The sequence below is a fragment of the Centroberyx affinis genome, unplaced genomic scaffold, assembly GCF_046629955.1.
Source record: "Centroberyx affinis isolate AG114_WGS23_722 - 3 ecotype Tasmania unplaced genomic scaffold, CSIRO-AGI_Caff_v1 ptg003508l_1, whole genome shotgun sequence".
Taxonomy (NCBI): Eukaryota; Metazoa; Chordata; class Actinopteri; order Beryciformes; family Berycidae; genus Centroberyx; species Centroberyx affinis.
This window is the reverse complement of record NW_027281457.1, coordinates 163,171-190,758: the sequence shown is the minus strand read 5'-3', so window position 1 is coordinate 190,758 and position 27,588 is coordinate 163,171. Positions and strand designations below refer to the sequence as shown.

Here is a 27,588-nt window from a genome sequence, read left to right as displayed (position 1 = left end):
TCCTTCGTCTCGCATGGTGCGCTCAAAACCCTCACAGCTATGAACAAAGAATTCACACTGAAACAGAGAGAGACAGCAACACTTGCTGTACAAATAGTTTATTTAGTACTCCCGTGACACGTTTTTGACGGTCTGCGTCGTGATGTTAGGTTCCCTAAAAAGACTAGAATTTGGGCATCTGTATTCAGCCCATGCGCTGGGTAGTTAAACAGCGGCTTAATTACCCTGCAGGACACAGGGATAGACTAGTGGCAATAAATTAATACTTGTTCTCCCTGCGAGATAGCCCCGTTTTTATTAAAATAACTGGCACTATTTTGACTGATACATGTGTTGTCCATTGCCAAATTCATTGATGTCCAGGGTATTGCTGGGATATTATATTAGGATGAAGTTGGTGTCAGGCCAGCAATGGAAAGGTGCAGTCCAGTTCAAGCAGATGAAGCTGAAATAAAGGAGTATTTTGCACTTCACATGTTGAGGTGTTGGTTGCCCTAATTAAAACGGTGTTCATTTAGTTTAAGGAGGCCACCTGCAGGGAGGGGCTTTTACAGTTGATCATCCTGAATTTGGCTTCAGCTCAGGTTAACCCAGGTTCTGTTGCATTATAACAGATGCAATAGACTGAATGCTGTCTGATAGACTGGACTTGGACTGTGTTCCTGGAAAGTGTGAGAATACATTGTGTTTCACTGCACCTACACATGTAGCCTACAGTCTACCGTTGCTTACTGGACCATGCATCCTAGACACTAAACCAGACACCCCGACGGGGAGCCATAAATTTAAGTATACCACCATCTATTGGAAGTGTTTTGTACTACATGAACATGCAGTCAGTGCAGCTTACAAAAAGTTATGAATGAGCCAACCAAGCTTGAAGGACTTGAACCGTCAAGATGCAGATGCGTGCGATTCTAAATGCGAAAACCTTATCAATATATTAAATGTACACAGGTAGAGGACATGATATGCGTGCATTACTGGTTGTCCAGACAACAGATGGAGACAATGTGAAAGGCAATGGGCATATTATTTTAATTCAGCCATTAAAATAATAGAATTGATTAAATGCATGTATTTGTCGTTGCTTCTATTATATTCAAAGAAACCGCAGCCGTAATTTTCCCTCAAAATGTTGCAAGTGACCTCTTGACTTGTACACCACCCCGTACAAAGTCTACACCAACGATACTCCGCCACCCAGTGGTCAGATGTAGAATAACACACTCAATCCCATCCTGCTTTGCGCCGTGCCCGCCGACCCGAGTACCGACCACAGCTACTGATGCTAGGCTCGCTACTGTTAGCCATTCGGAGCGGACATGTTGTACCGGCCCTGCCCTGAATAAACATCGCTTTGAACGGGGAATTGGGTGTTTAGGGAAAGTCTCGCATCGTCGGGCAATCATGGATGCCGTCAACGCATTTAACCATGAGGTAAGCCGCCTTTCCCGGGTCGCTGGGAGCCTGAACACACCGAGTCTGGCGGAGGCTGGTCATGGAGCTGCTAGTGGAGGCAGCGGAGCAGGCCGAGCAAGCAGCAGGACAGAGTAGGGGGGGCCCGACAAACTAGCTTCATATATACAGTTTACTTAGCTCAGGGCTAGTGCAGTTAGCGTTGTTGTTGAACAGTTGCAGCATAAATTGTGTAGCTCGTGAAAGAAATGGCTTGATTTGCTGCAAAGTAGCTAGGTAACGTTAGCCTGTGAGTTCACGTTGTTGCACTTAACCTAGCATAAAGTTCCCAAGCCAACAAATTAGCTGCAATAGTGGAAGCTAGCGTTAGCTTAATTGGGTTATTCATTTAGTAAAGCAGCCCAGCGAGCTAGCAAACTGTCCTCATTGCCACACTAGTAGGCCGCAAATAAACAGTGGAGGCTTGCAACTCAAAACATCCAGAACTGTTTTCCATGATTTGCACTGGCTGTGTCAGTCAATTAAAGTCAACAAACTAGTTAGCCCAGAGAGAGATGGTTGTTATTGTTAATATCAAAAAACGAGTTACCAGTCACGTAACTATTGATATTGCACTTACTCTGTTACAAAAATGACTCAACTTTATTACTTAATACAGACTAACCTTTGAAGGCGTGGTTTACCGTGCCTGGGCCCATAATCTGGGTTGCCTCACCTGTGAGACTGAGTGGCAAACAATCCTGTAATTGCATGACAAGTGGTAATTTGGTGATACTGGTGATACTTGGTTTCTGCACCATTTCAACATAACCCCCGGGCCTTTGAGCAGTACCTGCTTGTTGAGCTGATTGCTGCATAGGTTATTGATTGTGAATGTCAATTTGAGCAATAATGTCTGAATATGTTTTTCCCTCTAATCAGTCTTGGACGGCCTAAATTACTGTCTTTCACACAAGCCGAGAAAGTCGTTTTTTCTTTGTTTACAGATGCAAATCACTGTCACATATGACCTAAATGTTAATTACTGAATACTTGGCCATACTGTAAATGGACAGTGGTTGAAAGAGTTGTTCAGTGTTGTTCCTTCAGACATTTGCAACTGCTCACTTTCACTTCTAACTTGTCACAGTACTGTGTTGTATTCCAAAACAAGAACTCTGATATTATCGAATTGTAGCCAATGTTTAATATTGTACAGGGAAGTATCTCGCTGCTCCCACTGCGACCAGAACAAAACAGATTTCTGGGTCAGTTACCGTAATCAGGGAGGAATATTACTGATATCTGATATATCTGCCAATACTGACAGACACACTGACCACTGAAATGGATTGCTATATATTATAATGCTAATCAACCTCTCAAGACTGATATAAAAGACACTTCTGTAGGCTAAGTTTTGCATGGAATTGTTAGGGTGCTTTTTTCTCCTAGTGTTAATGTGAACTTAATCATGTGTGCTTGTGCAAAATGTTTTGTGCTAGTTTTACTCAAGTATTGTTTTTGTTTTTTGCCACCAAAGCATTCAGTTCAAGCTGGTCATGTGAATGTGTTGCTCTTGGATATGGGTAAGAGGTTTGGAAACAATCCACATTCAGATGACTGCCATCAACTCATATCAAATCTGACAAATCTCATTTCTGTCCTCTCTCTCTCTCTTTCTTTTTACTCTTGACTCTCTCCATCTCATTCTTCACTTATTTCCTTTCTCTCTAGTTATTCTCATTGATGGACTCCAAGCCGCCGATCTCTCGGGCGAAGATGATCTCCATCACGAAATCAGCCATAAAAGCTATGAAAGTAAGAATGAGTTTGTCATACCTTTGTGTCGAGGCAGTTAGTCACATGTACTTTCTCCACTGGGGAAAATCTTTTGTATATGTTCGATATTATTGATGTGATCAATTTGTTTAGGGATTATTACCTGCATTCATGAAATTATATCTTTTTAGCCTGCTTGCATAATAACATGCTCACCTGCCTCTTCTCTTACTCAGCTATACAAGCATGTCGTCCAGATTGTTGAAAAGTTTATCAAAAAGGTGAGCAGCACCCTCTTAATTCCATTATCACCCCATTTCTGCTCACCAAACATGAATATCCCAGAACAGTTGGACTTAAGCTCTCTCTGATTATCTGTTTTCCTCCTCCCCTCTCTCTCCAGTGTAAGCCTGAGTACAAGGTGGCAGGCCTGTATGTGGTGGACTCCATTGTTAGACAGTCCAGACACCAGTTTGGGGCAGACAAGGACGTGTTTGGCCCAAGGTTCACCAAAAACATTACTGGAACGTTTGAGAACCTCTGCCTTTGCCCCATGGAAGATAGGGTAAGACTAGAAAGTGTTGGTGAGGACGACCATGTGATGATGGATAATGGCATGATTATGTTGACTGTAGTGTTTTAGTAACAAATAGTGCAACATTTGGTTTGAAGCATTTGCCCCTTCTGATGTCAATAGTGATCTTACCTAAATCACCCCCCTGTTGCCCCCTTCTCCTACTTCCCGGCCCCTGTCCTCCCCTCTAATCTGTTTCCCATGCAGAGTAAGATAGTGCGGGTGTTGAACCTGTGGCAGAAAAATGGGGTGTTCAAGATTGAGGTAATTCAGCCTCTCCTGGACATGGCAGCTGGCTCTAGTAGTGCTGCTGCAGCGTACACAAGCGCAGATGAGCCAGGTAATTTGTGTGTGTCTGTGAGTGTTTGTACAAAAGAGGCAGTGGTGATAACTGTGTCATGTCAATGTAAATGGAGTTTTACAGTACAGCATAACCAATACAAATTTGTTCAACATTTTTTTCCTCCTACAAACTCTTTGAAGACAAGTTGATAAATTATGCTACCTAATTGGGGGGAATAAAACTGCTGTTCTGTTAAACTAGCAATGAGCTCTGACTGATTGCATTACATGTGTTGTTGCATTAACTAACGATAATTGTAGTTAAGAAATTTTGAAAGTTTTAAGTACACCACAGCTAAGTTAGTAATACTGATATGCTGAATCATCCACAAATGATCTATGTGCTTGAATGCATCTGTGTGTTACACAGTTTAGTAATAGGTGTGTCTTTATCCTCCCAGGTTCTCCCCCATCTCCAGCCAAAGAGCCAGTTACTGCAGTAACGGCAAACTCCACCATGACATCTGTTCCTCAGCTGCAGAACTCTGATGCCTTTGCTGCTGTGGCACAGCTCTTCCAGTCTTCACAGGGTCAACAGGTGCGTGTGTGTATGTGTGTATGTGTGGATCTTGCTCGCCTGTATTTAGCTGTCTCCTCACCTTAGTCTGCCTGTATTGCTAGCGTTGCCTCCACATTTCTTACTGCCTTCTCTAACGCGCCTTTTTCTTTCGCTCTCTGTCGCTGGCATTTCCTAGCTTCAACAGATGCTCCAGAACTTTCAGCAGCAGCCAGTTAAGCCCCAGACCCATACGCAACCCCCTGCCCACCCCCTCCAGACACAGACCCACACCCACACCCACACCCAGGCCCAGAACATCACCCCTGGCCTGGGCATGGGTGCCCCACATCCTCCCCTGCCCACCCAGCCCATCCAGCAGAAGACGGCCTTTGACAAGGTGGTAGTAAGTTTATTTTATTTGTGTATGCCATCTTCAACAGAAAAGTGGTCTTTGCAACTATGGCAGAGGTCAGTCACGGTTTAGACATAACTGAACACAGCATGTGGGATACATTTCAGTGGAGGACAATGAATTTATAATACCACTGTGAATGAGTAATCGAATAATGCATCAAAAGTGGCGGCCCATAAATTTTAAGGCCATACAAGCTGTTCCACAATGTTGAAAACGTGCACATTTTGTATATTCTGTGCTTCCTTGACATTTGTGCATCTCCGTCTTAGAAATTACTCGACCGTTTTGACTACGATGACGAGCCAGAAGGTGGAGATGAAACAAAGAAGGATGAGAATTCGTCATCGCAGCCTTCTTTGTAAGTCCGCCATTCATTCCAAACACCACAACAAGTCTGTAAAGCAGAGAAAGAATCTGTGTACATAAAAACAAAAAAAAAGAATGTGAAGCTGATAAGAGTGTATTTTTATTGCGACAGTATGCAGCAGCCTCCAGCCTTCCCACAGCACATGGAGCACTTTAAGCCACAAATGATAAGCATGTCACAAGACCCCTCACAACAGGTAATAGGAATAAACTTTCTTGATTGTAAATGAATTCATCCTTTCTGACAAGTCTAGCCTACTTCTACTGCCTTGTTCTCTGCCATGATCTCGTTCTTACTGTAGAATGTAACATTGGTTTTGAAAGTGCTATTAAATTTAAGTTTCTTGTCACTATTATTATTCTAGCTTGTGCCACACAATATATGCTTGTTTGTGTGCTATCTGTAAATGCACAATGGTTACCACAGCCATCTGTCTCCCAGGGTCCTCTCCCTCCTAACGGCCAGCTGCAGGGCTATGGGATGCTGCCAGGACAAGGCTTTCCAGGCATGATGCATCCTTTGGGGCAGGCTCAGCCAGGCCAGCTCCTGCCTGGCTCTGCTGGGGCTCCGGGCTTCCCGGGGGGATACCCGCCGCACAACGCAGCCCAGCAACAACAGGTAAGGCTTAACAATAGCACAAAGGAAATGTAAAACACAGGGGCATTTAACAAGCTGTTTTCAGGGGAACAGTAAGCAGAGACAATGCTACTGTCTTTTAATGATTTATTAAAAGACGCATACATAATGTGAGTATTTCAAAACAGATCTAATGTAGCTGGAGTACCAATTAGCAATTTCTAGTCTTCGGCACTTCATCACCACACACTACCTTTCCAGCCAGGTCTCTCATGTACATTGAATATCCTCCAATCGTTAAGTGTTACATTCTGTTGTATGGGAATTTTCATCATGGCATCTTTCGTAGTAATCAGTCAAGTTAAGGATGTAAGTATTATGTGATACTTTCTTAGTTTGTATGCATAGTGATCATATCCTGTCCTTACCATATCAGGATATGTCTATGGACATGGACCGCTCAGCTATGAGGGACGGCAGACATGGCCGCAGGTCACACTCAGGCTCCAGGTAAGCATCTGAAATGGGTTACATCAAAATAAATTTGAAAGTTTGAATGTCACTGATTGGTTTCCTTCCAAACAATGTCATTCATTCTTTTCCATCTTTTGTTTTATGTAGATGAGCTGCTCAGTGCTCATTTTTGGTTAACCTGTCATGAGTTATAATGCCTTATTTTTTACTGCAGGTCTCCAAAGAGGAGGAGGTCACGCTCCAATTCCCGTACCCGGCGATCCAGGCACAGGCGGTCCCGCTCACGCTCCAGAGACCGGAGGCACCATTCCCCACGCTCCCGCTCGCAGGAGCGCAGGGACAGAGAGAAAGAGAGGGAGCGACGGCAGAAAGGCCTCCCACAGCCCAAGAACGATACACTAAGTGGTGAGTCATGAGCTATTTATGGCCGTATTATCTTAAGCAGATAGTCGTGGACCTGAAATTTGGTAGGCATGGACAGCATGGATTTTATAGTTGTATGATAAATTAATTTCCACTCTTTTGCTTACATCCCTGAGTTCTTCAAATTATTATTCCCCCTATTCTCAGTATTGTGTTTATTCATGCATTCCTCAGTTATTTCTTTCCATCTCAGTGTCTTGTGCATGTTGTCTTGTGTTTCTCCTTTCAGTTTGCAGTACAACTCTCTGGGTGGGCCAGTTGGACAAGAGAACACAACAGCAGGATGTTGCCTGTCTGCTGGAGGAGTTTGGCCAGATCGACTCTATAAATGTAAGTCGACCTACATAGATCGGTTACACTGATCCTAGATTGACCACATCCTATGTTGGCATCAGAATAGAAAGACAGTGGCAAAAGAATGGGGCCAGATTCTGAACCTTTTTTTTTTTTGCTGCGTACTCATGAAATTTGTATTTCTCACTCAAAGATCTTAAAGAACTTAAAAAACAGAAATTTTTTGAATTTAGTTTGTCCCCAGCTTATACTCGACCGAAACTAGGGGGCTCGCCACAATAACAACATTTTTTTCCCATGTAAGCTATATAAAATCAGAATGAACAACTGTTGTTACAGAGATGTACTTTTGCCAAACACAGCACCTGTTGATACTGAACAATAACATGTGTTTGAGGCTAGACTCAGTCAGTTAAATGGAAAGTACAATCCCATTGCTTTTTCCTCACTTGTCTGTTATTCTTTCTCTCCTCCCTTATTCAGATGATTCCACCACGTGGATGTGCCTATATTGTCATGGTGCACAGGCAGGATGCCTTCAGGGCTCTGCAGAAGCTCAGCAGAGGGACTTACAAAGTTAACCAGAAAGCCATCAAGGTGAGCGAGCAGCACAAATTGCTGCAGCAATTTGCAGCAAACAAAAAGTCAGCTATTCAAAGAAAAAACAGGAAGATTCCTGTTTTAATCAAGGATTGTTGTTTGTCTCATTTTGCCAGATTGCTTGGGCTTTGAACAAGGGCATAAAGGCAGAGTTTAAACAGTACTGGGACGTGGAGCTGGGCGTGACGTACATACCCTGGTCCAAGATCAAAGAAGACCAGCTGGAGGAGCTAAGGGAAGGAGGAATGCTGGACGTCGACACGTTATCACCAGGTAAAAACACAGACAAGCATAGACACAGTAAGGAATCAGACATACTGGCACACAGCAGCAGAGACATGACAAGCAAAAGCACAGAGTTCATTGTAAATAAAATGCGTTATTGATGTTATTAATTTGTGCATTGACTGGTGTCCTTTTTAATGATTTGAATCTGTGTATCTTGTTTCCTAGAGTGGAGAGGAGTGAGGAACAGTCTGGAGAATCCAGAGGAACTCGCCCACAACGGCCGCTCCGAACCACAGCAGCCTGAGGAGGCACAAGTACTACCTGTGGCCGCCGTGGCTGCTCCTCCTGCACAGGTAAATGTCTGTCTGATGTAACCTGAACATAAAACTCTTGTATATAGAGTAGAGATGTGCTGATCTAGCCCTAACGGCCTCAAGATGTCACTGTTCTTGATTATAGAAAAGATATGTAAAGAAATATCATTTAAAAGCTTGTTTTGCACTCAGTATCTAGGACACTTCAGCACTACATTTATGCAGAATGAAGCCATCCATGTCTGAGAATTAGTAAGTTAATTTGGAGAAGGAAATAGAGCTTTGGAGTGACTTAAAAAATATATATATATATATGAATCTGTGTTTTATATATCACCAAGAAGGAAGGCATAGTATTAAAACCTGTTTCTGACTGGCTGCTTTTTGCCACACGGTATAGTGTAGTGTCAAGATTTGACAGCCGTAGCCTAGATATTAGAGGAACAGGCTTGTGACTGGAAGGTCATTGGTTCAGTTCCCTGGATAGTGTATTTTTTTTTTTTTTTTTTTTAAATGACTGGTTGAAGCCACAGTGCATTGTTTTGTGTAACACTAGCTACTAAGCACAGTTTATTTCTACATCCTGCAAGTTTCAACTGGGATAATATGAATAGATGAAAATTAAATTGGAAAACTACATTGTGTAATTGCTCTGTCTTAGGGCTGGGCAATATATCAATATTATATCGATATCGTGATATGAGACTAGATATCGTCTTAGATTTTGGATATCGTAATATCGTGATATAGCATGAGTGTTGTCTTTTCCTGGTTTTAAAGGCTGCATTACAGTAAAGTGATGTCATTTTCTGAACTTACCACTGTTTTAGCTGTTCTATTATTTGCCTTTATGCACTTAGTCATTATATCCACATTACTGATGATTATTTATCAAAAATCTCATTGTGTAAATATTTTGTCAAAGCACCAATAGTCATCCCTACAATATTGTCGCAATATCGATATCGAGGTATTTGGTCAAAAATATTGTGATATTTGATTTTGTCCATATCACCCAGCCCTACATACAACTGAACATTTAGCCGCCTTTGTAGAAAATACCGAGATATATATCGTGTATCGCCATTCAGCCTAAAAATACCAAGATATGATTTTGGGTCCATATCGCCCAGCCCTACTCTGTCTTCACCGTTGGTTTACTTTGATTTTCAAGCTAGTGCCAATTACTGGAGGAAGACTAACAAAAGTGCCCCCCAACATGGAAATTATAAATTAAACCTTTCAAAATGAGACACTTACATTTTGTGTTGGATAGGATCTGTATCTTCTTCTCTCCTCTCCCACACAGTGTTAGCTGCTCTTCCAGGGCTCAGTGTAAATGTGTGTGCCTGTGTACAGTAGGTCTATGGAACAGTCAGAAGGATAAGGAGGGAGGCAACATAAAACAACATGACAAGCTGGTCTGTCTCTGGGCCAAGCAGTGGCTGGACCCAAACGGAGAGAGAACAAGGCTGAGGCTTAGGTCATGGAAGATAACAGTACAGTAGAGAAAAGTTTTCAGAATCTGCTGTAAGTCCTGAGAAGTCTTACATCTCATGGGAGTCAGTTTTCAACCAGTCCTTTTACGAGACTTTCACTCCACCTAGCCCAGCTCCAACTCTGCTTCTCTTGCCTTTTGTCCTTTTTGCAGGCCAGGCAGGTAATCAGGGGAATGTGATTAAGGGGTGGGGCCAGGTAAGCTGCTGCTTCCTCCTGCATCCCCTTGAGGGAGCCAGCGAGTGAGCAGGTGGCAGCCTTCCTCCACTGGCCCCCTGAGTCCGCCACAACATCTATGAAAGCCAGCCAAAAGGATGCCACAATTTCATGATAATGCGTTATCTTGATAGTTCTCTCTCCCAACCGCCTGGCCCACAATCAGTATGTCAGGGAGTGTCACTATAGTGCCACATGTAGCACTTACCTGCTCTCTGCTTGCTCATTTGACATGTATGCCTTGTAAATCTTCTCCTCAGGTTCCTCCAATGCAGCAACCAATGGTTGGTGTCGGTTCTCTCCAGCCTCCGGTCTTTCCTGGTCCTATGGGCTTGCCTCCGCCTTCCTTCCCCCCTGGCGTCCCCCCTCCGCCCTTCATGAGACCAGGCTTCAACCCCATGCAGATGCCACCAGGTAACACCTCCTACAACTGCTGTCAGGCAGTCTTAAACCATTTCTCACTCTCTTTCTCTCCCTCTTTCTCTGCACAGACTACATTATCTGCAATTCTCAATTACATTGTCCATTCTTGATGGCTGTCCGTCATTATTGTACACACAGAATAACTCATTCTCTCTCTCTCCCCATCCTCCCAGGTTTCCCTCCCCCAGGTGCCATGCCACTGGGCCCCCCACCTCCTTCCAAAGCTGGCGTTGAGGACCCGTCTCTGGACCCAGCAGGTCTGGGTAACAGAAAAAATGACGAGGTCCCAGAGGGGCCCAACCTCTTCAACAACCAGATGGGACCTATGGGTCAGTTTATCACCCTCTCCTGACTTTTCACCATGCCAATAATGTGCTTCCTAACATTTGTAGTGTTTTGATCTGCCCTGTCCATGGCAGAATGGCATGTATTCAGGTGGTCATTACCAAGAATCCAAAATTAGAGGGTCTACCTGTGAATTGAGCAAATTGTAGTCTTGAACTGTTATTACTTTACTAATGTATGCCATGCCAATATGAAGTCAAGTCAGTCAATATGAAGAAAATATAAAGAAATATAGATGTCAAGAGACAAAAATGTTGTCAGTGCAATGCAACAGTCTGTGTAGAACCAGGGGACGATTGCAATTAAGGCATCAGGCCTCCATTTGCTGTGTAGTTTCAGTAATATTGAAACAAAATGTTAGAAATTACAGTTATAATTAATATTGCTTAAATGGCTATTTAGGTGTCATGATAAATTATACGTACTCTGCCTATTTTTACTTTTACCTGATTAAGGAGAAATCTAAAATGTGTAAAATTAAGGCTGTACTTCATATTTGTTTCCCCTCCAGGTAACCAGGTGGGTGGACCTCCAGGGGGTCATCCAGGGGGTCCTCCAGGAAACATCCAGCCCCCGTCTGGTGGCCTGCTTGGGGCCCGGCCCGGCATAATCCCCCTCCAGCGTCCTCCAGTTCTCCCCCCTCCACACATGCAGCGTTTCCCTCCGCCCCACGGCCCACGGCCCCCGCACCCCAACATGACCCCTATGCCCCCACAGATGCTACACAGGGGACCGCACCCTCAAATGATGCACCATGAACCCCCTCCACCTCCAGCAGGCTTTGGGATGCCCCCTCCCCACACTCTAAGGGGTCCTTTCCCTCCACATGGGCATGGCCCTCTTCCTCCTGGCCCTCCTCCCCCTTTCATCAGACCAGGGGGCCCTCGGGGACAGGAGGGGCCGGAGGAAATGGATGGCAGGCCGTTCAGGGGAGACAGGCCCGGATTCAGGGAAGACAGACCTGGATTCAGGGACCGAGACCCAGAGAGGGACAGAGACTGGGACCGAGACAGGGATAGAGAGAGGGATCGAGGTTTTGGAGGAGGGAGGCGTCCGTTTGGTGACGGAGGGAGAGGAGGAGGAGGAGGAGGAGGAGGAGGCAGTGATAGAATGGACGGGAGGGACCGGCTTGGAGGCTGGCAGGAAGACGGGGGCGAACATCGGGGAGGAGGATGGGAGAGAGACAGAGACAGGGACCGAGACAGAGACCGCGACCGTGACCGTGACCGGGAGAGAGACAGAGACAGGGACAGACGGGACTGGAGGGAGAGGCGAAGCAGCCTGGAGGGCGACCGGGAACGAGGGAGGGGCGAGGACGGGGAGAGGGAGCGAGGAAGGGGGGAGGGTGGCGAACGAGGGAGGGGAGAGGGAGGAGAACGAGGGAGGGGAGAGGCAGGAGAAAGAGGGAGGGGGGAGGGAGGAGAAAGAGGGAGGGGAGAGGGAGGGAGCAGAGAAAGAGGGAGAGGAGCCGAAGGGAAAGAAGGGGACAGGCCGAGGCGGTCAGAAAGACGGGAGAGGAGCACGCGGTGGGACAGGGATGACCGATTGGCGGAATTGGAAAACATGGACAGATTGCGGACCTCTGACAGCGCGGAACAACCTTGTCTGGCTCCTGCTGTTGCCGTGGAAACCAGTAAAGAACCCAGTACAGAACCTTCCCCACAGAAGGCAGAATCAGAACCTTTAGCTCCGCCCTGTGAAGTAACTACTGCTGCGGCAGAGCCTGCGCCCTCTGAGCCGCCACGTCCAGCTCAAAGTGACCCCACAGAAACGACAAAGGAGGCAGAGTCATAGGCTGACTCACTCCTCCTTCAGCCAGAGACTGCTCTGAACCACAGATGAAAGATAAAACAGACAATATTCACTACTGTAGCCTCAACCCCTGGCAGATTCAGAGGCTTGGCATGTGATAATTGTTGGTTCCTGGCCAGTCAAAACAACAAGTCTGGAAAATTAACAGCCTCCAGACATTGTCTAGCAGAAGAAAATTTATTGTTTACAGGCTACACAGCCTATTGTTGAATTAGGCATTGTATCTGCATCAAGAAACATGATCATATGAAAATCAGAGTCGGGAAAAATGGCAGTAGATAAATATCAGCTGTCAACTGGAGCCCGTCTCCCTCCTGTAAGCTAAGATATAGCTGGGCACGAATGAATGGATGGATGAATGGAATGCATGCATGTTACTTAGGTCTGTCCCTGAATCGAGGTTACCTGTTAGTTCCGTTATCACTGTCGAGTTGGTTTGCAGATGGAGAGAATACTTTTCTGAGAGAGAACATTCTTTTTTTTACTCAATGGCCCCATCTGTGGTATGGCAGGGGGACAGGTACTCCCCAATATTCCAACAAGGTAAATCTGTCCATTTTAATACATTTTAGAAATGCGCCAAAATCCCATGTCCAACATTGAATATCTTCCCAAACATTTATGCTTGATTCATTTGCGGTATGATATCCAGAAGCTTTAGGTCCCCCTTAATTTTTGTTTTTTCTTTTAATCTCATGTTTCATGTAGGCTCCTGATGGCCTGTTGCACTGCAGTATCGCAGCCAACAAGGCAGAGCTTCAAAAGGACTAATGTGGCCTTGAAATCCATAAGTGATGTTTTTTTAACCAGTATAAATTGCCAGAAACTCTCTAGTGCTGTCAAGATTTTTTTTTTAAGGTGGTTAAAGGGAAGGCATTTAATTTTTCCTTTAAGCAAAAATAAGGAAAATACATCCCTCTGTATTCGGGTGAAAATATCACCTAGAATTACTCATTTGCTCACAAAATATTGCTGCGCTTTCCTTTGTTCATTTTAAGTCCTGAATTCACACCATTTTGAACCATACTCATTTATCAAAAATGCAGGAGGCTAAGAAAATATTGACTTTATTCCGCCTAAACCTTGGTGCAGCAACTGATAAATCAGTGAGACTTGAACAAACATTTACTGGCCAATGCCTAATGTCCTTAAAAAATGCACCCTCTATGTTCAGTATTACAGAAGTTAGAGTTCATAAAAAATTATGCATTACACTAGCACTGGGATTTATAGCTACAATAGTGATTAGAAGTTGAACTCATTCTCACAAGTTTTCTAAATCTAACTGGGATAATTGGTAGCCATATTTTACTGATAATAGCCATTAAAGCCCCTTGCTTGTGGAAAAAAAAAACTGTAACACTCCCTGTAATTCTAATATGATTCAGAAAATCAAGACAGCATTGCATTCTTTGATCATACTATACTCTTCCAGAATTTACTTTGGAGTAAAGTTGTCAACTGTGGAAAAAATTCTTTGTGTGTGCATATAACTCTTTGGTTACAGAAATATTACTTTACTTTTTTTTTTTTTTTTACAAAAGCTCTGACTGATAGGCCAAGAGGCATTTCAAATGTGACAATATCCATCATAACATTACATGTGCACAAAATTTAAGAATGGAAAAAAGGGGCACTTCCTGGTGTATCATGATAGATCTCCTTTGGTTGTCATGAAATTTTATAATGTTATGGAAGTCTGCGTTGTTGTGGCCACCAAAATAAAGGGACGTACATCATGCACGAGAAATGGAGCTACTGAGCTTAACTGATCTAGTTAATAAGCTACTGAGCATAGCGCCGTTTGCTACTTCCATTTGTGAAGAAATTAAACTTGTACCCAGATGAGAACCAGCTGTTCAAGCAGTGAAAAAGTGTTACCTTTCTCTCTGCGGTAGGGTGCATTTCTGCTAACAGTTTTGAAAGGAAAATTAGAAAACTCTTAAAATCGATATCCTAAATTGATGTGAAATCTGGAACAAATTTCAATTTAGTTCAAATCAAACAAGGATGTGTGTATACCTTTACAAACTTGATTCTTATTGTTATTTGATGTTTACACCTTCACATAAATATGTAGAATATCCGTTGCAGTTAGAAAGAATAGAATACCTTTTATAGATCCAACACAAAAATCCCAGACAAATGCATTTCAAAAATATTTTATACCACAGAAAAAGCCATGGTAGCGTTGGGTACAGGGCTTTTTTTTGTTTTTGTTTTTTTGGGTTTTTTTTTTCAAGCGTCTGTACAACAAAACTAACAGGCAGACTAGATAAGCGTTATGTTTATGGTGGTCTTTCTGTTGCCAGTGTTTACTAATTGAAGGGGACACTGTCTTGGCTCAGAGTCATGAAGAAGAGGCTGAATTAGTCCTGTTTCATGTCATGTAAGCCAGTCAACTTCAGATTCAAATCGCCTTGCCCCATCCAAGTATGGAATTTAACCCTGAAGCTGAATTCAAATTGCAAATGACATTTTCTCTGCACACAGCTTGCAAAAGTATAGTGTACATTTCACTGAAAACGTACTCTTAACTGGCTGATATGAATCAAGTTGTTAATATCTGATGATGCCCAAATTCTGCTCTGGTGCTTGAAAGAGCAAAAGTAACATGATGAAATGAAGAGTGTTGCTTGACACACACTGCTGTAAATATGCTTTTGTCACTGATGACTCCAAGGTGTAATGATAATTGTTGTTTATAACCCCTTGTTCATTTATCAAAGAGAAACAAATTGATTTGGAAGGAACAACCAAGAGGCCCTTTGCTTTAATGTTTTTAACTCCTAATGGTTTGAAAGTTGAGAGATGTTTCTATGATTTGTTAAAAATACAAAAGACATGGACATGAAATCTTCAATATTTCAACTATAGGAAATTGTTTTTAATAAACTATTTTTGTACCAAATCCTTTTGCATGTAGTTATGTTCAGTGTTTAACCCGTTTTCAACTTCCAGCCAGATGCTGCAAGATAAAGATGGTACATTATTATCTGGTACACATTGCCTATAATGGTAGCAATTTAAATTCCATCTGCCTTATTTATGTAGTTACGGTGTCATTTAGACAGTAACATTTACAGTACAGGGGATTTTCTACTTACTATCCCTCGTCCCACTCTGGAAGAGTAGAAACCTAGTTTGGATGGTGGAGGAAAAGGGTTCAGTTAATCAACAAACTAAGCTAATTTATGACAATTGTATAAAAAGCTTAACAATAATGTATAACAATGTACAACACACACCTGCTACCATAGCCATGCAATCATATGGTGTATACCTTGTGTCTTATGGAGCAGATTTACACATTTTGGACTGGCATTCGTTCTTTTCAGCCAGAGCCAATAGCTGCTCTTTCTGGCTGCTTCTGAAGCTGTCTCTGTGGCCTGCTGTAATCCCTGACCATGAACCCCTAACTCCCTCAGTAGAGCTGTAGCTGCTATCTTGGTGTATCTAAGCTTCTTTATTTCATATATTTCGTCTGTTGCATCTTTCCATGCCACACTGAGTTCTATAAAGTAATCAAACTGTTGATTATTGAACCACAACACTAGATCATGTCTGGTGCTGACTATCTCTTGTGGGACTGAAAGTTGCTGGTTTAATGTCTGCTCACATCTCCCAGTCCAACTGCTGTCCCACTGTCTCCACTGCCCCAATGTGCCTACACAATTTGTTTTTGTTTACTGAATTGTTCACATTCATATAAAAAGCCAGTTTGATGCTTCGGGCTTCAAATTGTGTTTGCACTGGGTAAATTATGAGCTCTACAGAATATGCAAAAAAGGAAACTGAGCTGGGTTTTCTCTATTTGGCATGGCATCAAATCCAACAATATAGCCAGATAATATTTAATCAAGGTGATGCAATCATATTGGTAGCAATAGAACTAGCTGCTTCACATGTTGTTCTAATTAAACTGTAACAACATAAAAAAAATTAAGCAAAGACTGTGTAATTCTGGCCTGCCCAGTGGGTAGCCTATTAGAAAAAAATACTTAATTGGTACATAGACACAGATATTCACTTTATGAAATGATTACAAAATACGCAATGTAGAAAAAGAGTCCACATATACTCAAACACAATACAGTGAACATTAGACTGCATACATACTCCAAAATACCACATAGGCCTATAGTGAATGCCAAGGAGTCTGATGGATATCATGTGTTCCAACAGTAATTCTGTTGCATCCATTTAATTTCACTTCCATATACAAAGAATCATATTGACTTCTATGGGTGCAGCTATAGATGATTTGTTTACATGGTTACATAGCAATGAGCCTAACGTGTAGAAATATTTAAAACCTTAAAATCACTAAAATCCCTAAGTTAATAATTGATGAAAAACAAATTTGCATTCTGAAAGGGAACAGTGAGTGGGCATTATGTCTAGCATGAACGAGACTAGAAGTTAGTGGTATTCTCTGATTGTGTCTTTGTTTTTCGATATGAGGGCAGAGAATCTTTGATGTGGACAAAGTTGACTGTTTGTTGTAATTTGCCCTGATGCTGCTGTGTACCGTAAGTGGTCAGTGGCCAATCAAACCCCGAGTATTTAGTTGTCGTTGGTACTGATTGGATAGCGGAACTCTAAGCCCGCCTACCCGGCAGTCAGATAATCGTAGTGTTGGTTGTCTCTCCAGCAAGACAGAAACTTGGGTGTCCTGTCAAACTGCTGCAAAAATGGTGCTGAAAGCAGTCTGCGTGTTGAAGGGAGCGGGAGATGTCACCGGGACAGTATTTTTTGAGCAGGAGGTAATGTGTCTCATCTTACTTTCAGACGAGAAAATAATGACCTCATCAAAATCCTCGTAACACGTTTTCTGTACCGACTTTGCACGCACCTTTCCGGGAGCGGTAGCTCCCCGCAACGCTAAGCTAAGTTCTCCATTCAAACCAGTTTAGTTTGTCTTATGAATGGACTTATCTTAGCGTAGCGGGGAGCTAGCTATATGCAATTTGTTTGTATTGTAGAGCCGTGAACTAGATCTTAATTTGCAAATGAACTCAAATCGACAAGGATTCCCACTCGAACAATCCACTTCTTGTAAACACCTTACGTATGATGCTAGCTAGCACGTTGCAAAACTCCATCAATTAGCTTTAGCAAGTGCAAGCAGCCACTGTTAACTGTTAGCGATTTCATACAAACAAACGGCTAATAATATTAGCGTGTGGTCCTTTAACCGCCTAGCTTGCCTAATTTAATGTCTATCGTTTCTGACAATAAAGTCGTAACCTTTGAACATTCACGACTGTGCGTACACCCTTGATCCGTTTCGTTAATAATCGACAGAGCGTAGTGGTCCACAGTCTATGGTTTGAACACGCCTGTTGCGTAGTGACAGCGAGCTAACTTTCAACCAAGCTAGCAAGCCTTGCCAGCCTATGGCCATGGAATATTTCTGCTTGTAGCTAGCAACTATTTTAGCGTTTGCTGGCTACATATAGTAGCATGCAGCTAAAAAAAAATGTACAGAAATTGACAGAATTTAAACCTCGTGAGCCAGACGCTGGCCCCCTGATCACATATCTTTGCTGAGTCATTGCCTGCTCCAGCTTTTGGTGCCATTTCTGCGCAGTTGGCCTTGCAACCAACGACTGTTGGTTATCAGGACTGGTCTACTGACTAGGGCTACAGCCCTGAAAGTACGGCATGCAGATTTTCATTCCAACCAAATACTACACCAGGTGATTTCTGATTGGCACACCTTCAGCCAGACACGGAGGACCTAATCAGTGAAGTCATCTGGTGTAGTGTTTGGTTGGAATGAACCTGCCCATGGCACATTGTTTCCCATCTAAAGAATGTGGCCTCTCAAATGGGTTTGACTGAATGAGCTAAGGTTAACAGTTATGCAACTTAATATTTTCCATCTTGTGTTGACACAGGTAGATGCATTCACAGATACCTGACAGTAGGGCTGGGCGATAATTCAATATTATCGTTTATCGCCTTTCAGCTGAATCATATCGTGATGATATGAAGATATTTTAATATCGTGACACACATTTCTGCTGTCTAAATTCATGATGACAAGCAAATTTTACTTAAACTCTTATAAAATGAGGTATTGTAGGAATATTATTTGAATATTTCTGTTTTGTTTGACATCACACTTAACATTACCATTTGGTTCAATGAGATGAACATAAATTTGATTATTTAATGTGATTTTGCATACATGAACCATATCGTGATATATATTGATATTGAGAAAAATCCTTATGATTATCATGATATTGATTTCAACCATGTCACCCAACCCTACTTGACAGCAATATTTTGGCCTCTACAGGCATGATAATGCAATTTAAACATCATGAAACCTTGTAAAACATTAATTCAAACAAACGGCTAATAATATTAGCGCGTGGTTCTTTAACCGCCTAGCTTGCCTAATTTAATGTCTATCGTTTTTGACAATAAAGTCGTAACCTTTGAACATTCACGACTATGCGTACACCCTTGATCCGATTTGTTAATAATCGACCTTGGCCTATGGCCATGGAATATTTCTGCTTGTAGCTAGCAACTATTTTAGCGTTTGCTGGCTACGTACGGTAGCATGCAGCCAAAAAAAATGTACAGAAGTTTACGGCTGCAACTAACGATTATTTTCATTGTTGATTAATCTGTCGATTATTGTCTCGATTAATCGATTAGTTGTTTGGTCTATAAAATGTCAGAAAATGGTGAAAAATGTTGATCAGTGTTTCCAAAAGCCCAAGATGACGTCCTCAAATGTCTTGTTTTGTCTACAACCCAAAGATATTCAGTTTACTGTCATAGAGGAGTAAAGAAACCAGAAAATATTCACATTTAAGAAGCTGGAATCAGAGAATTTTGACTTATTTTTCTTAAAAAATTACTCAAACCAATTAGTGATTAATTTAATAGTTGACAACTAATTGATTAATCGTTGCAGCTCTACAGAAGTTGACAGAATTTAAACCTCGTGAGCCAGACGCTGGCCCCCTGATTACATATCTTTGCTGAGTCATTGCCTGCTCCAGCTCTTGTTGCCATTTCTTTGAATTTGGCCTTGCAACCAACGACTGTTGGTTATCAGGACTGGTCTACTGACTAGGGCTACAGCCGAGAGTATGCAGGTTTTCATTCCAACCAAATGCATGGCGCATTGTTTCCCACCTAAAGAATGTGGCCTCTCAAATGGGTTTGACTGAATGAGCTAAGGTTAACAGTTATGCAACTTAATATTTTCCATGTTGTGTTGACAGGTAGATGCATTCACAGATACTTACTAACTACTTACTGACTTTGTAAAACACATGTAAAAGTGGTACTTCACCCCCCAAAAAGCTGACATTATGATCCTGTCCCACAGTTGCTCATCTCATACAACTTTGAAGTTTAGAGTTTTTGAGTGTAAAATGTTTCACCATGTGATGTCATCTGCAGGACTCCAAAGCAAATGCAGTAGTAATGATAATGTGATACTCTATGGGTGTTTTCATTAGCTTTTCCCCTCCTTGGGGAGGTCAGAGGTCAGGGTCAGCTACAGAGCATTGCCCCTGGAGCTGGACTGGTACTGTAGAGAGATTCAGTGCTAAATTGTTTTCAATCTTGGCAGAGTGAATGGGAGTTAGTAGGAATTTAAATCAAAATATTGCAACCAAATGTCTAAAGGGGCAATGGATAGACTATTTCTAGTGTTACAAAACTATTATGATTTTTCTTTTTTTTTTTTTTACTGAGCCTGATAAGAAATGTCTAATTTTCGGCTTGACGTTTAATGGCTAGAGAATGTAGGCTAACTGCAAGTTACAGCTGTACAAATGGGTGTTTGATGCATGGTTTATCTTGTGTCAGTCTTCTAGAGTGACTCTGCCTAGGGATGCAGAACAGGACAGATATAATCCTAAAGTCCCTCTTGCCACATGGCTTTGACAGGTCTTTTATGTGTCTTTGTGTGTGTGTGTGTGTTTTCCTCTCAAATTGTGTTAAAACTATTTATGTTATCTTGATCTACTAGAGTGGTTCGGACCCAGTGAAGCTGACAGGAGAAATCGCAGGACTTGCTCCTGGAGAGCATGGTTTCCATGTCCACGCTTTTGGGGACAACACTAATGGTGAGCATCTGACAGAAGTTGTGTGTGTGAATGTATCAGAGTCCACAAAATGCAGGCCTTGGCAAATAAAGCCTCCACTGCATTGCTGGGTCTTATCTTACCTAATGTGTTTGTTGGACAACCATTCCCCACTGTTGTGTTCATAGATTATCTATCGTAAGCATTTCATAACATAGGTGTCTTAATTTCTTTATTTCCCAGGGTGCACCAGTGCAGGCCCTCACTTCAACCCCCACAACAAGCCTCATGCTGGTCCTAAGGATGAAGACAGGTGAGTCCAATAAAAGCTCACCTTTAGTCTTATGAGGCGTTATAATCTTCAGCAAATCATTGTGCCCTGTAATCCCCTTATTTGTAAAGGTTGTCTCAGATAGTGAAAACTAAATCAGAAGAAATCATTGATTAGTTTGTAGATTTAAAGTTCCCTTACATGAGACTAAAGGACACTTAAAGGACACTTATAATTGTGTTGAATCATTATAGTACTGTAAGAAATATTCCAAGAGGATCGCAGAACACTTACACAAACAATAATTTTCATTTTTGACTAATACTGTCATCACAATTATTAGTTGCAGTGAATTTGGGAACAAAATGGGAGGCTTGCAGTCTGGTGTTATAGATTTTTGTGTAGCAGGAAGGGGACAAGGATGGGATGCTGCAGCATCCATGGCCCTATTGCACTCATTGCACTGGATTTTACGATCGTTCTTTGTGGTTGAATTGATCAGTCGTATTACTCTGAGGTTCAGCAACTGAACTGAACTGTAAGGCAAAGGCCGCATAGTATCTGTGCTTGTTTTTGATGTCATCTAGTTGGTAACAGCAATATTTTCAAATGACAGATGATTTGTTTGTGGCTACTAATATGATCATCATCACTGTTTTTCTTCTCTGTCTGAATACTCATGGTATTTATTTTTATTATACATTTACTTATTATCACTTTTGTACCATTTGCTTTATATTTTTTTTAATATTTTATTCTCTTTATCTCTTTTGCTTGCTCAAGCCATGTGCAACTGTGGCTATACACAGAAACAAATATGCTGTGCACTCATAAGATGTGACTGGTCTCAGTACTCATTGTGAATAGCAGAGGAACATTCATGGGACACTTGATTTAATAGTACAGTCTGAATTCTTAAAATTGCATGTTTACATATTCATTTTGGAAAATAAAAACAATATGATTATAATACATTATTAATGCTGCAGCCCTAAAAAAAAAAAAAAAAAAAAAAAATGGGCAAGTGAGGGGAAGGCACTTCATGAGATTCAGTGACAACTGTTTATCAGACAGAAACATAAAGTTCAAATTAAAGATAAGTGGATGTTTTCAGTTATACCAAATGTGTTTATTGGAGAGACAAAAGGGTGAGGTTGTAAATCTGTAAGGGTTGGGGGAGGGTTTTTCACAGTGCCATAAATACACATCCCTGGGGCAACAACATGGTCAAATCAGTTTATGTGTGGAAGTCACAATCAAAGAAGCCAGTTTAGTCTTGACTTGAACTTCCAATGGTACTTTTCAGTGTAACTGTTCTGGTGTATTGATTACAACAGAGAACCTCAGTCACAAAGCTGTCAGTTGAGCTGTTAATTTTCATGCATGTTGAAAGCAGCTTTGCATCCTGTGAGTTTAGATAAACGACTGTAAGTCTTGTCAAATTTCATCTCTATTTGTTTCATGCAAATCATTTTCTCTATGTGAACAGGCATGTTGGAGACCTGGGGAACGTCACTGCGGGAGCAGATAATGTCGCCAAGATAAAGATCACAGACAAGATGCTCACCCTCACTGGCCCTCTCTCCATCGTCGGCAGAACCATGGTGGTAAGGAAGGAGGGCCCGATCATTTTACATTTCTATCACCCTTCAGAGTAGGATTTCTTTGCTGTGTCATTGTTGTACATGGGAATTGGTCTTCTTGCTCTCACTTAATAGGCTGCACTTGCAGTATGTTGTTCCATTCACACACAGGGGTGGGTGACTGAAGTTGAGCTCAGAATCAAAATGTTAATCGCTCTTAAAAGTATAGACTGTTGCTGTGACCAGAAACCCTTTCTGACTGCCCCCTCGACCCTGTCTGTAGATCCATGAGAAGGCTGATGACCTGGGAAAAGGAGGCAACGACGAGAGTCTGAAGACCGGCAATGCTGGTGCGCGTCTGGCCTGTGGAGTCATCGGCATCACCCAGTAAACTCCATCATGCCTTCCCACCCGCCAATCTGTCGCAATAGGAGCACTGGAAACCAATGTCACCCCCCACACTTAGAAGACCAATATACTTGATGTGACAGTTTGTCCTTTGTTCGAAAGCTCTGGCTTTTATTGACCAGTTCAGAAAAAAAGCACTTAAGAGATTAGTTGAGTCTTGCTTTACCCTGTCCGTTCTTGGACATTTGTCTATATGAGTGTTTGTAAGTCTGCTATCAATTTTGTCTAAAGAATTGGTAATGCACTAGTGAAGTTGTATACAGATGTAAGCAAATTTACAGAGTTGACCAATAAATTGTTTGCTGATCTGGATGATGTCTGATTTTTCTGTTCAGTCGTGACGTGTGTGTTTATATACAGGGTTTTTTACAGTCCACTGGAAAACCTGGAATAGACATGGAATTTAAACACTTCTTTCCCAGGCCTTGAGGAGTTATGGAAAATGATGCCTGTACAAAATGTTTTGGAAATGAGCTTGGCTGCTTGTAATTTTCTTAAATGCAATTTAACCTCAGGCCTGGGATACCTTCAAGTTTATTACAACTAAGTGGGGTAATTCTGTTAACCTGTTTCCATATGGAGCAATATAATTAAAAGACAAAAGGAGAAAATATGGCCTACAAAAATAATTATACGATGCAAAGTTACTGATGGTACTAGTGTAAAGGGCTTTTCAATTTCAGATTTTGATGCTCAGTGTATGGTTTCTTCACTGATCTTTGGCTGGATCCTGTTCTTCAAGCACACCGTACAGCTCTCTCAAACTTATTGTTAATGCACATATTGCAAAACACACACCAGGAAGAAGGAGGTAACACTGCTGAGAGACATCAGAGCCTTGTCAACATCAAGGTTTCATCAGCCTGAGGAAATTATTTAATTGTTGGATTTTGCTCAGTGACATGCTGCACAAATTTTATTAGATCTTCAAACACTTAGATATTCAAATCAGACATTCAACAAAAATCAGCTTCCCAATAAACCAGATATAGCATTTTATAATGGAGCCTGATCATTTTTGATCACAGTAATTGGTGCTCTGTGTCATGGAATAGCCATTGAAATTCAAAAATATAGAACCTTGCATATTGATTAATATCAATGTGGATAATTTGCTGGAATGAGTCACATTTTGAAATGCTGCTGAGCTGCAGGGCCCCCAGGAGGATCGGTGTTCATATATATATGGATGGTGTGTTAAACTGTATCTTCCTCTAGAGGGCATTGCAACTCTTTATAACTCAAACTGTAACAATTGCGTGGCTCTGATGGTCTGTATGGATGGATCTAATCAGATTTTTGTCATTCACCTTCACATATCAAAACAGAAATGCTCTCCAGGTTTTTAAACCATTTTGCTATTTTTAACACTGTAGGTGTATCACAGTGCAAGCCTGTGGCAGGGGATACAGTGTCCTCAAGTTAATGCTGTTAACATGATTTCCTTGTGGAAAGCGTGCAGCAGGATGTGGATCTGGAAGTGTTGGACATATAAATCTTATGATACTACATTTGTAGGGAATTATTTCCTTTTAAATATTCATTACAACTGAGCATACATAAAAACATGAAATTTCATGAATACTGAAAAATAAATAGCGTTTTATGATTGGAAAATTTTGGATTGAAATTGGAATCATGGTCTCTGCTCTTCATCCATGATATTAGACTAAACAGCTGTGGCCTGCACTGGCCAACACAAACACACACACACACTTACTGATACACACTCAAATACACACCCTTGCACACAGATGGCCAGCGCATGGCTGCTGAAATTACATGCTCCAAAAGCCCTCTCCTTTTCATGGGAATGGCGGATGCTCCCATGTCTAGTGACTTGGCACTCCCCGCTCTTCTCCAGGGGAAATGAGAGATTGGAGGCTCTTCAATGGAGACAGAGCCTCAGGGAGCGATGCAGAGGAGAGAGTGTGTGCAGTCGCAATGCATAGATGAAATGTTGAGCATTGAAGATGTGCACTGGAATAATTATAATGGCAAGATACATGGGAATCTGTTAATAAAAGTGCAAGCACAATATCTGTTCTTGTGTTTTATATTTGATACCCTATGGGTAAGTTTTGCATGAAGTCATCACAGTGGTTAGCTATTACCAGTAAACTTTGAAGGCTTTGAATGCAGTCAGGCAGCAGAATGTCAACGTTGATTTAAAAAAAAATTATAGCAAAACTGATTTGCTGTTTTGGTCTTATTTGGAGAATTCATATCTGTAGATGCTCTTTGAAAAAATCAGGTAAGATCAACCTCAATTGAAGAAAAAGGAGTGGCTCTACTTTGTAAAAGGTTATACTGTCCACTGTAAAATAGAGAAATTCAAAAGACACAGCCATTAAAACAAGATCTAAAAGCCTTTATTAGGACATGAAAGATTGATGACTGATGGCCCTGATGAATCATAGTGGTCATAATGCATTGGTTTTAATCTTGCCATATCTTAATAAAGGCTTTTGGATATTTAAGTATAACCTTTTTACAAGGTAGAGCCACTCCTTTTTCTTCAACTGAAGCAGCAGAATATGTCGGCCTTTATGCATGGAAGTTGGTGCATATGTTGCAGGCCAGGGAGTCATAAGCAGCCCAAAAGTGAGTATTGGAGTTGAAGTAGCTGTATTAGTGTGGACAGACGCAGCCAGTGGAGCGTAAAGACAGACTGACTGTAAAAGCTGGTATAAATAGTCTGGGAGTGGAGGTGATGAATAATAGAGATTACCAATGGTGCTGCCATAGAGGAGAGACCAACAAAACTGCTTCTACTGATTGGGAGCCAGTAGAAGCTTAGAATAGAATAGAATGATCATCAGCTCTCCATTTTTTGACATTACAGGAAAAAAAAGACTGTAAAGGTACACAGTGATAGATGGTAAACACGGTTTTAAACTAGCAACACTAGTTTGGCTTTAACTAGTTATTTATATGAACTAGGTTTTGTGCAATTTATCAGTTTGCTGATATATCGGATCAATATTGTCCTTTTATTAAAAATCAGCCAGTCAGTGTCATTAACCTCAGATATGATGGATATGATGCAGTTTGATTGATTACATATTTATCAGAATTTGTCAATACTATCTTAACCTGAACTGATTTTAATTCTGGCAGAAATACTGAAGAATAAATGGAATATTTTGGAATTTTTAGTCATGTAAATGGTCAAATTTAAAGATTTACGAATATCGACAAAAACATTGGTATAAGTATTGTAGATCTTCAAAATCGGTCAAACCCACACAAAACAAATAAGCTATGATATGATGCCTTGGAGCATACATGATCAGCTGATGTCCAAGCTTTCGGTGAAAGGCAATGCTCAAGGCGTATTCTTCCTGTAGCAGCCGTTGCTTTGAGATTTACACTGCACAATTGCTGTGTGTGTAAGGTAAACGTGTGTTCCTCCCAAAAGTGCTGGTGAACCAGTCCTACAGGGTTCAGTCCTTTTGTTACTGACACAAAGTCACATTGCGTGTGTGTGCGGATGCGTGTGCATGTGTATGTTAGAAAGAAAGGGAATAAGAGACCTGCTATTAACAGAAATCCAACACACACACACACACACACACATAATGGGAGGTAGAACAGTTCTCTGGTATTGCAGTGATAGATGACTCAGCGGTGGAGGTTCTTGTTTTCGACCAAGTTACATAAGTGGGGAAGAGTGCACTTTATTGCCATAGTGTATGAATGTGTGTGTGTGTGTGTGTGTGTGTGTGCATGTGTGTGTCAGTGTGTGTAGGCGTACGTTCGTCTGTGGACACTCATGGACGTTGTGTTTGTCTATATGCTCCCAGCTTTGCGCTCCACAACACTGCTGACAAGAACCAGTGTGGTCACATTTCTGCAGGTGGCTTCCTACCGTTTTACCCCCAAGGGGCTGCAGAAGAAGACGTGTAGCCCAGCCTCAGCTGATCATTCTGGACAGGCTTTTACTTGTCTGACAGCTGCATGATATACGCACCACACACCCACCCATCTTGTATCTATATAGGTGATTTATTTTGAGATGTAAAAATTTCTCTTTCCCGGGGATCAAACATTGGGGGAAAAAAAAATGGAAAACACGTTTAGGTAGCTGTTGAACAGATGTGATCGGGGGAATGTGACTGTCACTTCACAGCTGGAATTAGATTGCAGTCATAACAGTGGTTGGCCCAGGAAGATTGTATGGGCATAGGATGTTTGTTTGATTCAGGGTACGACTGTCATTTTGTTGGGGATTGGGCAGCTTACAGTATATGTCAGTAACTGCATGCACACACACACACACACATTTCTAAATGAATACAGATTCTACACTCTAGACTGAATGCTCCTATTGAGGTGTTGGTTCTTATTCCCCCTGCCACCCTTCTCTATTCTCTGGGGTGAAAGTTCACCTTCCGCTGCACCGTCCACCACTGACATTGTGGGGATATTTTAGAGACTAGGAGCCATAGGTCAGGGGTGAGATGCCATAAATGGTGCCCGTCCTGTGAGACATGCGTGGTTGGTAGACACACTAATTACAAGGCCCCTGTGACCTAACCTCTGACCCCTCAGCGCCGAGTCATGTGATCTTGTGAGCGGAGCCCCCGGATATCCAGTTCCCCTTAAAATTGACTGCTAGTTTCTCTTTTTCTTCTGTTCATTTCCTCTCTCATGTTTATGCCACTGAATTCACCCTCTCCCA

At 41.8% G+C, this 27,588-nt stretch overlaps 2 protein-coding genes across 2 annotated transcripts; both read left to right on the top strand.

The window, feature by feature from the left end:
* Positions 1 to 1,309: 1,309 nt before the first annotated feature.
* On the top strand, positions 1,310 to 14,164 carry scaf4a (SR-related CTD-associated factor 4a). Its single transcript, XM_071539747.1, has 19 exons — positions 1,310 to 1,440; positions 3,136 to 3,219; positions 3,417 to 3,461; positions 3,584 to 3,745; positions 3,962 to 4,094; positions 4,498 to 4,634; positions 4,792 to 4,998; positions 5,280 to 5,368; positions 5,489 to 5,573; positions 5,819 to 5,995; positions 6,390 to 6,463; positions 6,642 to 6,832; positions 7,080 to 7,180; positions 7,628 to 7,741; positions 7,861 to 8,017; positions 8,198 to 8,325; positions 10,260 to 10,413; positions 10,596 to 10,751; positions 11,279 to 14,164. Exons 1-19 carry the CDS (start codon positions 1,411 to 1,413, stop codon positions 12,559 to 12,561), a joined length of 3,507 nt encoding a protein of 1,168 aa, XP_071395848.1. The 5' UTR covers positions 1,310 to 1,410; the 3' UTR covers positions 12,562 to 14,164.
* Positions 14,165 to 17,201: 3,037 nt separating this feature from the next.
* sod1 (superoxide dismutase 1, soluble) lies at positions 17,202 to 23,228 on the top strand. Its single transcript, XM_071539745.1, has 5 exons — positions 17,202 to 17,345; positions 20,588 to 20,684; positions 20,886 to 20,955; positions 22,403 to 22,520; positions 22,780 to 23,228. Exons 1-5 carry the CDS (start codon positions 17,274 to 17,276, stop codon positions 22,885 to 22,887), a joined length of 465 nt encoding a protein of 154 aa, XP_071395846.1. The 5' UTR covers positions 17,202 to 17,273; the 3' UTR covers positions 22,888 to 23,228.
* Positions 23,229 to 27,588: the final 4,360 nt, after the last annotated feature.